This window comes from Scyliorhinus torazame, chromosome 13 (assembly GCF_047496885.1).
Source record: "Scyliorhinus torazame isolate Kashiwa2021f chromosome 13, sScyTor2.1, whole genome shotgun sequence".
Taxonomy (NCBI): Eukaryota; Metazoa; Chordata; class Chondrichthyes; order Carcharhiniformes; family Scyliorhinidae; genus Scyliorhinus; species Scyliorhinus torazame.
The window spans coordinates 78,167,751-78,181,424 of record NC_092719.1 but is presented as its reverse complement, the minus strand read 5'-3'; the positions used below and the strand labels follow the sequence as shown (position 1 = coordinate 78,181,424).

The window sequence follows — 13,674 nt, the reverse complement described above, 5'->3', positions numbered from 1 at the left end:
GTCCATGTACATAGATCCCTGAAAGTTGCCACCCAGGTTGATAGGGTTGTGAAGAAGGCCTATGGAGTGTTGGCCTTTATTGGTAGAGGGATTGAGTTCCGGAGTCAGGAGGTCATGTTGCAGCTGTACAGAACTCTGGTACGGCCGCATTTGGAGTATTGCGTACAGTTCTGGTCACCGCATTATAGGAAGGACGTGGAGGCTTTGGAGCAGGTGCAGAGGAGATTTACCAGGATGTTGCCTGGTATGGAGGGAAAATCTTATGAGGAAAGGCTGATGGACTTGAGGTTGTTTTCGTTGGAGAGAAGAAGGTTAAGAGGAGACTTAATAGAGGCATACAAAATGATCAGGGGGTTGGATAGGGTGGACAGTGAGAGCCTTCTCCCGCGGATGGAAATGGCTGGCACGAGGGGACATAACTTTAAACTGAGGGGTAATAGATATAGGACAGAGGTCAGAGGTAGGTTCTTTACGCAAAGAGTAGTGAGGCCGTGGAATGCCCTACCTGCTACAGTAGTGAACTCACCAACATTGAGGGCATTTAAAAGTTTATTGGATAAACATATGGATGATAATGGCATTGTGTAGGTTAGATGGCTTTTGTTTCGGTGCAACATCGTGGGCCGAAGGGCCTGTACTGCGCTGTATTGTTCTATGTTCTATGTTCTATGAAGTTACAGCCCATCTTGTACCTATATGCAGGGAATGCAAAGCAGGATAAGTGAAGAAGGAATATAATGATTATATGGACTGTGGCACTGCAAGGACTCCAGTTTTAACACAGTTTAAGTGAAGATACTGGGTGGGAATCCCCATTGAAGCCACTCGGTGCTGCCGGGAAACCCATGGGGGGGGGGGGGGGGGGGGGGGGATGCGCTGCCAGCGGGACCGGAGAATTGTGGCTACTATCAGATAGCAAAGTAAATCCAGAGATTTAGCCAACCAAAGCATGGTTCTCCTTATTCATTGAATAACAGTCATATATGATTTGATTCTATTCTCCTCGTCAATGAAATATAAACACTATAGTTCCCTTTCAGTATTGCTGTAAAAGTGTGGCATGAAGCTTTCTGATTGGTCAATGGGTTGCCATGGCGAATGCACCAGGGAACTATCATCCCCCATGACTTTAAAAGCATCCAGTAAACCTCATTTGAGTATTAGGTGACATTAGCCAGTTCACACGCAGTAACGAGTGCTATTTCCCACCAATAGGATGCAGCTATCAAGCTAAGTAGACACCCTGTCTCCCACACAGGTGAGTTGTGTGGTAAGTGAATTTCAGTGCCAGTGCAATGCTAGGTTTGTAGGCCATACATCTCAATGACTAACAGATTGTATCAAACAGTACATTTGTTTGACTGCTCACAATAGGCAGAGTGTTCACTGTATTTGGCCAGGTCATGCTGGTAAAACTAAGAACAGGGTGAGCCATAACTTTCTCAGAGTGGCAATCTGCACTAAAATTCTTTAAGTGCTGGTCTTTTCCAACCTTCCTGACTCTGGCTGAACAAGATCCAGACAGTGTAGTGGGTCCCAGAGTCAGCACCAGAGTGGAGCAAAAGAGGACACCCACTTTTTCTATAGCTCTAGCTGCTGTAAAGCAGGTGAGTTTAAAGATCCCATTGAAAATAATAGGCCAGGAAGGAGACAAGTGCCCAAGGAAGTGGAAGGAATTTGGGGGAGAAGGGGTTGGGGTAGTATGCACCCAGGTCAGAGTGGGGAATCTGGTGCGGGGTGGAGGTTGGCAGGGGTGGAGCCCAGTGTGGAGACCGATCTGGGTCTTTAAAATTGTTACTCTGAAGTTAAAAGTGCTTTTATTTCTTCTAACCACATTTGGAATACTGTGTACAGTTCTGGTCGCCTCATTTTAGGAAGGATGTGGAAGCTCTGGAAAAGGTGCAAAGAAGATTTACCAGGATGTTGCCTGGAATGGAGAGTAGGTCTTACGAGGAAAGGTTGAGGGTGCTAGGCCTTTTCTCATTAGAGCGGAGAAGGATGAGGGGCGACTTGATAGAGGTTTATAAGATGATCAGGGGAATAGATAGAGTAGACAGTCAGAGACTTTTTCCCCAGGTGGAACACACCATTACAAGGGGACATAAATTTAAGGTGAAAGGTGGAAGATATAGGAGGGATATCAGAGGTAGGTTCTTTACCCAGAGAGTAGTGGGGGCATGGAATGCACTGCCTGTGGAAGTAGTTGAGTCGGAAACATTAGGGACCTTCAAGCAGCTGTTGGATAGGTACATGGATTACGGGAAAATGATATAGTGTAGATTTATTTGTTCTTAAGGGCAGCACGGTAGCATTGTGGATAGCACAATTGCTTCACAGATCCATGGTCCCAGGTTCGATTCCGGCTTGGGTCATTGTCTGTGCGGAGTCTGCACGTCCTCCCCGTGTCTGCGTGGGTTTCCTCCGGGTGCTCCGGTTTCCTCCCACAGTCCAAAGATGTGCGGGTTAGGTGAATTGGCCAATGATAAATTGCCCTTAATGTCCAAATTGCCCTTGGTGTTGGGTGGAGGTGTTGAGTTTGGGTAGGGAGCTCTTTCCAAGAGCTGGTGCAGACTCGGGGGGCCGAATGGCCTCCTTCTGCACTGTAAATTCAATGATAATCTATGATTAATCTAGGACAAAGGTTCGGCACAACATCGTGGGCCGAAGGGCCTGTTCTGTGCTGTATTTTCTATGTCTATGTCTATGTCTATGTCATTCAATGTTGTAACAGAACGAGCCAAAGTTAGCGGTTTAAATTGCTTTGTTAAATGGTTCCCAGTGCAGCATTGTTGTCCAGGGGAAGTTTGCACTTCTGGACAATTGTTGCATAAACCCTATAGCTGGGAACTTCCAAGAGGAATTCACCAGCGCATCTTTGGGGAACCTCTCCACAAAATCCAATGCAGAGGAGCCAGCAAGTTACAGGTCAATGTCTAACATTAGATGTGAATCAGAGATTGGGTTGCACTTACTGAACAATCCAGAGTGTGCTGATTATTATACCAAGAACCAATTTAAGATAGTCAATTGGGCTCGCAATGCGGTTCACTCAAACTTGCAAAAGCTACATATATTCATATGTAGGGGCCTGCCCTGGCAAAAGGAAGATGTCCAGGCATTGTGCCATTTTTGTGTTAAACAAAAATGTGAGGGACAATAGTTCCCTGTTATATTTTCCATGGCAACACCCTGGCCAGTCAGAGTCTACTTGCCAACCAATCAGCACCCTTTTCTCAAGAATGATAAATTATTGCTCATTTGAAATGTGATATTCTTGGACCTGTTCTGCTGAGTACAAAATGTAAAGCTTCAACAGCACATTTGTTTTTTTTTTCCCTGCAATACTCAAATTCTATCGTACCAGTGACTAATAGCCTTGGTGGCAAAAAAATTAGAAGTGGCTGTTCAAAAACACAAACCACGCAGTTTTTTTGACATTCCTTTTGAAGATACTTACACAAATTAGTGGAAACGATAATTCCGGACGTTTGGGATGCCAGAGGAGCTTATTGCAAGATTTTATCAACAAAGTTACTGTTCTATCCAAAGGAAACAGAATTTATGATGGCTTTGACAGCCTGATGAAATCAGCCAGGCAGATGTCAGTTAACACTTTGATATACGGTGCCAACTTCCCAACTCTGCATGCTACAATGGGTTTCCTCCGATCTTGTCGAACTTGGCTTGAGGCTGCGCGCCCACCTTAAGAATTGCTCATTCTAAGCTTCTCATGCATGTCCACATTCCGATAAAGCCACTGGCAGCATTGGGAATGTGCTTCACTAGCCCATCGAAGGATCTGAACTGATTTAACAACTGATTTAACGATTAAGGTTAATTGGTTGTGCCCCAAGGGAATGCATTTCGGTACATGCAACTGAGGGCTTTTGCGAGGCAACAGGTGAGGGAATTCCCGCAGCTCCCGACGCAGGAGATTCAGGATAGAGTGATCTCAGGGACATGGGTGGGGGATGGTAGGGTGTCGGATATATACAGGGAAATGAGGGACGAGGGGAAGATCATGGTGGATGAGCTGAAGGGAAAATGGGAAGAAGAGCTGGGGGAAGAGATTGAAGAGGGGCTGTGGGCAGATGCCCTACGTAGGGTAAACTCTTCGTCCTCGTGCGCCAGGCTAAGCCTGATACAATTCAAGGTTTTGCACAGGGCGCATATGACCGGAGCAAAGCTCAGTAAATTTTTCGGGGTAGAGGATAGGTGTGGGAGATGCTCGAGAAGCCCAGCAAACCACACCCACATGTTTTGGTCATGCCCGGCACTGCAGGGGTTCTGGGTGGGGGTGGCAAATGTGCTTTCGAAGGTGGTGGGGGTCCGGGTCGAGCCAAGCTGGGGGTTGGCTATATTTGGGGTTGCAGAAGAGCCGGGAGTGCAGGAGGCGAGAAAGGCTGATGTTTTGGCCTTTGCGTCCCTAGTAGCCCGGCGAAGGATATTGCTTATGTGGAAGGAAGCCAAGCCCCCGGGCGTGGAGACCTGGATAAACGACATGGCAGGGTTTATAAAACTAGAACGGATAAAGTTTGCACTAAGGGGTTCGGCTCAAGGGTTCACCAGGCGATGGCAACCGTTCATGAACTACCTCGCAGAACGATAAAGGAAATGGGAAGGTAACAGCAGCAACCCAGGGGGGAGGGGGGTGGGGGGAGGGCTCGGGTGGGTCCTCAGGGGTGTTTTTGTATAGATATTTGTACTTGGTTATGTATATTGGATTGTTTGATTTTATTATCTGGGAGAGTTATTATTTTTGTTATGGCAGTTGCCATTTAGTTTATATAATATTTATTTATTTGTTAAAAACGGTCACTGTTATTTATATTGATTTATTGTTGTAAAAAGGGAAAACCTTTGTACTGTTTTGTTTGGCCGAAAAATTAGAATAAAATATATTTTTAAAAAAAAGGTTAATTGGTTGTCTCTCTTATGGGAGGGGGTTATTGGAGGGTGGGGGGGGGGGGTCAAAAAGAAACCTTTGCATAGGGTAGGGTGGGGGGTGGGGGGTTGGATGGCAAGGATGGTGGGTGGGGGGTGGGGTGGTGCAGGGACTGTAGCTGTAAGGTAAACACTGCACTCGAGTATGCCACACATTGGCATTAAACAAGCAATTCATTTTTGAAGAGGATTATTTTTGAACAGTAGGAATAAGTGAGAATTTGTACATGAAATTAACATTGGATATTCAGACACTACATTAAAAAAAACAGGAGAACCACCACTCTGACCCGATTGGCTCAAGAGATTTTGTTGTGCAGATTTGAAACAAACTTTACAAACATATTTTTCAACAACAACCAACAAACCTCAAGTAAAACTGCATTTTTGCTGTGCACTAGATTGTCAAGTTCAGTTAACTGCACCTGAGGAAGGAAAAATAATAAATTAAAGCTTTTCCTCATTAGAAATTGAAAAATACCGTGTTCTGTTGCCACAAAGGATGTCCACAACATTTGTATCGCCTGAAAACTGCATTATCTGCTCTCGCTTTAGGTACAATAGGCATCCTAGAATAGGTCTGGTGACCAACCACAGAGAAGTGAAAGTAAATCTCGTAAACCTTACATTGCACAAAAAGAAAAAGCCGCCATGGAAGAGCAGTGGCTACGCTTTCTGCCCCAGATGCAAATTGCTGTGGGTCTGGAGTCACATGTCGACCAGACCAGGTAAGGATGGCAGATTTCCTTCCCGAGAGGACATTAATGAACCAGGTGGCATTTTACGATAATCGGCAATGGTTTCTTGGTCATCGTTAGATTTTTAATTCCATATTTTTTATTGAATTCAAATTTCACCATCTGCAGTAGAGGGATTCGAACCCAGGTCCCCAGAGCCTTACCCTGGGTTTCTGATTTACTAGTCCAGTGACAATACCACTACGCCATTGCGGATTGAAGTAGATTTCTATGAATTTTCTGCACTGTCGGGATTCCTAGGGATTCTCTGGGGGTGCAGAGGTAAATACAGCCCCCGAGGGATAGAAGGACAAGTGACAGCGTAAACCACATCCATTATTTTTTTTCTAACAGGCTCAATATATGGAGATAAAACTGGTCTGTACAGGCTGGAGAGTTACACGCCAGTTTTCAGTCTGAGCCTGATGACATTTGCCAAATTCTGGTGAGATTCTGCCCATAACTGGTTGCATCCTTTTCGGCAAATCAAATATAAGAACATAAGAACTAGGAACAGGAGTAGGCCATCTGGCCCCTCGAGCCTGCTCCGCCATTTAATGAGATCATGGCTGATCTTTGTGGACTCAGTTCCACTCTCCGGCCCGTACACCATATCCCCGAATCCCTTTATTCTTTAGAAAGGCATCTATCTTTTTCTTAAAAACGTTTAAAGAAGGAGCCTCAACTGCTTCACTGGGCAAGGAATTCCAGAGATTCACAACCCTTTGGGTGAAGAAGTTCCTCCTACACTCCGTCCTAAATTTACCTCCCCTTATTTTGAGGCTATGCCCCCTAGTTCTGCTTTCCCCAACCAGTGGAAACAACCTGCCCGCATCTATCCTGTCTATTCCCTTCATAATTTTATATGTTTCAATAAGGTCCCCCCCGCATCCTTCTAAACTCCAATGAGTACAGTCCCAGTCTACTCAACCTCTCGTCATAATCTAATCCCCTCAACTCTGGGATCAACCTAGTGAATCTCCTCTGCACACCCTCCAGTGCCAATATGTCCTTTCTCAGGTAAGGAGACCAAAACTGAATACAATACTCCAGATGTGGCCTCACCAACACCCTATACAATTGCAGCATAACCTCCCTAGTCTTGAACTCCATCCCTCTAGCAATGAAAGACAAAACTTGATTAGCCTTCTTAATCACCTGTTGCACCTGCACACCAACTTTTTGCGACTCGTGCACCAGCACACCCAGGTCCCACTGTACAGCAGCATGTTTTAACATCTTACCGTTTAAATAATAATCCATTCTGCTGTTATTCCTCCCAAAATGGATAGCCTCACACTTGGCAACATTGAATTCCATCTGCCAGACCCTAGCCCATTCACCTAACCTATCCAAATCCTTCTGCAGACTTACGGTATCCTCTGCACCTTTTTGCTTTACCACTCATCTTAGTGTCGTCTGCAAACTTGGACACATTGCACTTGGTCCCCAACTCCAAATCGTCTATGTAAATTGTGAACAACTGCGGGCCCAACACTGATCCTTGAGGGACCCCACTAGTTACAGGTTGCCAACGAGAGAAACACCCATTTATCCCCACTCTCTGCTTTCTGTTAGTTAACCAATCCTCTACCCATGCTACCACTTTACCCTCAATGCCATGCATCTTTAGTTTATGCAGCAACCTTTTGTGTGGCACCTTGTCAAAAGCTTTCTGGAAATCCAGATATACCACATCCATTGGCTCCCCGTTATCTACTGCACTGGCAACGTCCTCAAAAAATTCTACCAAATTAGTCAGACACGACCTACCCTTTGTGAACCCATGCTGCGTCTGCCCAATGGGACAATTTCCCTTCAGGTGCCCCGCTATTTCCTCCTTAATGATAAATTCCAGCATTTTCCCTACAACCGAAGTTAAGCTTCAATATGCAAAAGATGTAAACTGCACCTACACGCCAAAGAAAATGAGCAGAAAATTTGGAAGCGCCTTCTCCACTCAATTCAATTGGCAGGATTCAAATAAGGGAGGATCCAAACGGGGAGGTGCACAACTTGGATGGATTGAATCTGGAACCAGCATAAAGACACACAGGAAACATGGCCACAAGTATGACTGCCAGTGAACCCATGCTTAAAATCTCTTGCGTCATAAGTTGAGTTGCCCTATGTCCGCAAATTCGACAACCAAATACAAAAACCCCACTTTTTTTGAACCGCACTGACTTTTAGCGCAGGAAGTCTAGTTGTTTGTCTGCGCTGTTTACTTCGTGACATTTGTGGTAAACATGGCAAGAAGAAACTTATGACAGGTACCCTGCACTTATTATTCAGTGAGACATCTTTATTTTCGCCATTTTATTATCTTTAGACTAAAGCTAGCCTAGGCTATTATAATAATTAGGTTATTGTAATGCACATTTATACGCAGTATCCGTAAACCAAACCGGACCTGCTGTTTGCCAAATTCAGCCCAGATCCAGCCAGTGAAAACTAAATCCAGTTATGATTAGCCTGGGTACGTTTACTGGAAATAGAGGGCTGGACTCTCTAGTCTCCCCGCTCCGTGTTTCTCGGCAGTGTGCTATTCACTGGCGGCAGGATTATTTACTCCTGCCGCTTGTCAATGGGATTTCCCATTGAAGCCACTCCACACCGCCGGAAACCCATGGGCGGGGGTACGCTGCCGGTGGGAAGAGAGAACCCCAATGGGTGGAGAATTCCAGCCAGAATCCACACTTCCAGCCTTGGGATGTTCCAGCGTTCATCGACAAAAGGGTGTGATGGGCACACATTACTGGGGAGCAAAATCCTCTCCATTTTGTGACAACAGCTGTTTGCTTTGTTCGGACCATCAGCGAGGAAAAGGTTGGTTCGAGTCAGGGAGGAATAGATTAGAGCACAGCGCTCATTACGATGCTGTTGAGCGAATGCCAGGCAGAAGCCACTTGCTGAAGTCGAAAGGCTAGGTGAAACCTGGACAATGTTACTTGGGGCTGCCAGGTGAGAGAATGCCCTCACGGGGTGGCCTTTAGGGAGGCTGAATGAGGAGTTTAGTTGATTAATTGCTCATACTAATGCAATAATATATATTCAGCAATCCTCTTCCCTCACACTTCAGTTGTGAGATAGAGGATCAGCCATGACCAAAATGAATGGCAGAGCAGGCTCGAAAGGCCAAATGGCCTATTCCTAGTTTTTGTTTCTACAATGACGAATAACTGCAGATACCATGGTGATTCGGTGAAACCTCCCTGATTAGTTTCTATTATCTACAATGGCCCTGGCTCACATAGGAGAGTTAGTAAGTTTTACAGAGGTCTTCTTTCTGCCCAATAAGAGGCACAGGTCTCCCATCATCAAAGTGAGATCCACTGCTTATGGTTCTCTACTGTCTGCTGATCAACAAAATGAAAAATACCCATTTTTGGTGATATAACCCTTTTCAGCTGTCTCTAATAAACCTGCAACATTTGCGAAACCAGAAGTCTGACCGAGCCAACGCATTTCAGAGAAAAACTTTCCAATTTGCATGCGGGGCAGAAGACCAAGCGCACTGTCTTCCTTCAGGATTGTATTTTTTAAAAAATATAGAATAAATGAATGAAGAAACATTTCAGGGTCTGGATCAGGTTTCCAATAGGATTACTGTCATCCAGCCAAAGACAAGAATCAATTCAGTGAGCTGGTTACCGGAAGATTGACTCCAGGGCAAAGCTACACAATCAGACATTGTGGCTTCACAGTGCCAGGGTCCCAGGTTCGATTCCCCACTGGGTCACGGTCTGTGCAGAGTCTGCACGTTCTCCCAGCGTCTGCGTGGGTTTCCTCCGGGTGCTCCGGTTTCCTCCCACAGTCCAAAGATGTGCAGGTTAGGTGGATTGGCCATGCTAAATTGCCCTTAGTGTCCCAAAAAAGGTTAGGAGGGGTTATTGGGATATGGGGATAGGGTGGAAGTGAGGGCTCGATTGGTGCAGACTCGATGGGCCGAATGGCCTCCTTCTGCACTATGTTCTATGGAAAAAAAATCCCAACAAATGAGTAAAGTATGGGCAGCATAGTAACACAGTGGTTAGCATTTTTACTTCACAGCGCCAGGGACCAGAGTCCAATTCCCGGCTTGGGTCCTGTCCGTGCAGAGTCTGCACGTTCTCCCCGTGTCTGCGTGGGTTTCCTCCGTCTGGTTTCCTCCCATAAATCCTGAAAGACGTACTTGTTAGGTGAATTGGACATTCTGAATTCTCCCTCTGTATACCGAACAGGTGCCTACCAAACAGGCGCCCGAGTGTGGCAAATAAGAGATTTTCACAGTAACTTCATTGCAGTGTTAATGTAAACATATTTGTGACACTAATAAAGATAATAATAATAAAGATAATAATAATAGATAATAATAATAATAAAGATAATAATAAAGATAATAAAACAATAATCATAATAATAATGATAATAATAATCAATAATAATTAATCATAATCCTAACAATAGAGGTTTCGCCTCATGTCACTCCTAGCTCTCTTGCTGACCATCTTGCAATTGTGAGCCCCAGCCACTGATTTTCCAACTAGGGAATATTACTAGGAGTATCATTATTTCACTATGGGCAGCAGTGGCACAGTGGTTAGCACGGCTGCCTCACAGCACCAGGGACCCGGTGCACATGGTCCGTATCTGCCTGGGTTTCCTCCGGATGCTCCAGTTTCCTCCCATAGTCGAAACATGTGCAGGTTAGGTGGATTGGCCATTCTATATTGCCCCCTAGTGTCCAAAGGTTAGGTGGGATTACAGGGATGGGGCGAGGGAGTGGGATAAGGGAATATTCTTTCGGAGAGTTGTTGCAGTCCCAATGGACCAAATGGCCTGCTTCTGCATTCTATGAAGTTGAATTCTGGAACTTACCCCATACTCCACCCAAAGCTCTGCTGGATCTTAATAACTTGATAAGTGTAGTAGACAGATTTTAGTTATTCAAAAATATTAATGTATCTGGAACCTGTGCTGCTGGCCTTGTTCTGCATTACAAACCAGCTGTCCAGCTCACAGTAAGCAGGTAAGTATTTACAGGTCAGGCATGTTGTAACTGAATGGCATCCATCCAATTGAGGGACAGAATGGCCGCTTTCTGTTCCTATTGTCAGAGGGCAGACTGTATTGAAGTTTTCAAGGAGAATAAAGGGCGGTACGGTGGCAATGGTTAGCACTGCTGCCTCACAGCTCCATGGTCCGAGGTTCAATTCCGGCCTCGAGTGACTGTGTGGAGTTTGCACGTTCTCCCCATGTCTGCGTGGGTTTCCTCCGGCTGCTCCGGTTTCCTCCCACAGTCCAAAGATGTGCAGGTGTTGAATCCCAAATTTCTTTATCCGTCTGTCTGGCCTCAATAAAAGTCGAGATGGATTTGCAAGTATAACATTAGTTATTTTATTCAGCTTGCAAGCTACCTAGTCCACAGTGATACAGATAACATGTTGCTCTCTGCAGCCCCGGGAACTAAGTGAATGTCCCAGACAAAGAGATCAGTACTGATACATTCAAATGGCATCAAGTTTCACATACTCGACACCCATAGGTCATCCTATGTCCCTCCTGACTTGTTTGATCTATTCTGATTGGCTCACTTCCAATCCCTTTCTCCGGCCCCTATCAATTCAGCATCACTCTCATAGACACACCTCTTCCTGCTTTTTTCCATGCGGTCTAAAATCCTTTGTCTCTACTTGCCAGAATCAAAGTGGCTTATTTCTACATTACATTAACTAATATCTCTAAAGTAACTATTTTATATCACGTTCGTCACAGGTTAGGTGGATTGGCCATGCTAATTTGCCCCTTAGTGTTCAACAAGTTAGATTGGGTTATGGGGATAAGTTGGAAGCGTGGACTTAAGTAGGATGCTCTTTCCAAGGGCCAGTGCAGACACGAGAGGCCAAATGGCCTCCTTCTGCGCTGTAAATTATATGATTCTATGAGGTGATCCATATTGTGATTGTAGATTCAGGGCTGGTTTAGCTCAGTGGGCTAGACAGCTGGTTTGTAATGCAGAACAAGTTTAATTCCTGTACCGGCTGAGAATTCTGAACAGGCGGCGGAATGCGGCGACCAAGGGCTTTTCACAGTAATTTCATACTTGAGATAATAAAAGATTATTAATTATTATTATGTACTGCAAGAGTTCCAACACTACTTGCCAAGAAACTACAACAATCAAATTTACCATCCAAGGGGTCCATTAATAACATACCTGGAGTTCGGTTTTATCATTGCAGAGTACAGCAATCCTCTCATGAACAGCCTCAATATCGATGGCATTTTTAAAATTCTGAAACAGAGGCACAGAAGATTATCCTCAAGAATAAATATTTTTCCCAATTGGAAGAGGTCAAGATCAGGCACGGTTTTATAACTATACTCAGCAAGTGTTAGAACAGCCCAAACCTGCCTTCCCCAGATCATTGGAGACTGGTCATGTCGGGAGATGCACGTCATGACCAGGCAGAAATCTTGATGCACAGACACATGTGGGAATTGCCCGGCAAGTTTACACTTCCAATGGGCTGATTCCCTGCTGTTCACAACCTTCCACGAATGTCTTGGACTCTGAGCTCAGTGTGGAGACTTGGGCAAGGTATACAGAACTTAATAGTGGTTGTATCCTGGATGTCAGTTTAATACCAGGTTCAACAGCTGGGTAAGTCCACAACTGATACCGCCCCTCTCCTCCCTCCCCCATGGCACCCAGCGTTTACCCGCTTACCCATTCATTGAAAGAAGTGGATCTTTAAAAACTTAGCAGCTGTTGTAATAAGGGGGCTTGTCCTCTCCTCCCTCGGCTCTACTGCACTCACTAGACTTATTCAGGAGATCTGCTTTGCCCTTTTCAAGATCTCAGCGGTACAGGCAGTATCGCTGGGTTGGAAAATCTCCAACAGGCAGCAGCAAGGCACCCAAAGCATTGGCACTGACCAGGGGATCTTGGTCTAAATGGTGAAAAGCACAGACAATATTCTAAAGATCTGGGCATCGGCATCAATCTCGTTGCCCATTCCAAGTACCACTGATTGCTCGACCATTTCAAAAGGCAATTAAGAGGCAGCCATATTGTTGTGGAACTGGAGTTGCATGTAGCCCAGATTGGGAAAGATGATCAGTTGCCTTCCTTGAAGCACCTTAGTAAGTCTAAACCAACTGGGTTTTTAAGACAATCCAACAGTTGCACGGTTCTGCACTCAAATTCTCATTCTCTAGATTATTAGTCAGTAGCACAATCAGTACATTGCATTGACCAGTAGGCGCCAGTTCATGCCAGTTATGCACACGGTTACATTTGAAAAGCTCAAGATGAGAGAAGCCATAAATACTCAGTCACAAAAAGACAAGAAAGAGGAAGATCAGGAGTAGAACACAGCCCATCGAGCTTGCTCCACCATTCAATAAAATTAAGGCTGATTTTTGGTGTCAATTCCATTTTCTAACCTGCTCCTGGTACACTTTAATTCCCTTATTATGGGCCAGGGTTTAGAGAACACCAAAGTATATCATGGAGTTCACCTGACCCCCAACTTCTAATAGATTTTGTTCATGAGGAGCACAAGGGCCCACTTTCCAGGTGAAAAATGAAATGAAATGAAAATCGCTTATTGTCACAAGTAGGCTTCAAATGAAGTTACTGTGAAATGCCCCTAGTCGCCACATTCCGGCACCTGTTTGGGGAGGCTGTTACGGGAAGTAACAGGTGTGATGCAACAGAGATCTTCGTATTTTTAAAGAAACCAATGTTTATTCTATGAATCCAATGAACATTTTATAAACACACAGTAAATATCTTATCAACTGTGAACACAGATAACCCCCCCCCCAAAGATACAGTACTCTATAGGTAACCCTCAGTAACTTTCCTAACATCTATAAGCCAAACACCCTTTTTCCCTACAAAACAATAGGTTTGCATTCCTTACAGACACAGGTATTACTTTGAAACTATCAAGTGATCTGGAGACATTCTTTAAGCATGGAGAGAGAGACCAAAATACACCTT

At 44.9% G+C, this 13,674-nt stretch overlaps 1 protein-coding gene and 1 long non-coding RNA gene across 3 annotated transcripts in view; one reads left to right on the top strand and one right to left on the bottom strand.

Moving 5' to 3' along the window:
• lrmp (lymphoid-restricted membrane protein) overlaps positions 1-13,674 on the bottom strand; it is a 238,493-nt gene that overhangs the window by 170,521 nt on the left and 54,298 nt on the right. The window contains exons 10-11 of the mRNA XM_072471820.1: positions 11,881-11,958; positions 5,313-5,369 (exon numbers count right to left, since the gene is read on the bottom strand). Coding sequence (XP_072327921.1) covers positions 5,313-5,369; positions 11,881-11,958 — 135 coding nt within the window. The remainder of the gene's footprint in view (positions 1-5,312; positions 5,370-11,880; positions 11,959-13,674) is intronic.
• Positions 1-13,674, top strand: part of LOC140388132 (uncharacterized) — a 42,793-nt gene that overhangs the window by 448 nt on the left and 28,671 nt on the right. The window contains exon 1 of one of the 2 annotated variants that reach the window (XR_011934103.1): positions 5,505-5,672. The exons of the other annotated variant lie outside the window; for it this stretch is intronic. This is a non-coding gene — a long non-coding RNA (uncharacterized lncRNA). Of the gene's footprint in view, positions 1-5,504; positions 5,673-13,674 lie in introns of those variants that run through there. 2 annotated transcript variants of the gene reach the window in all.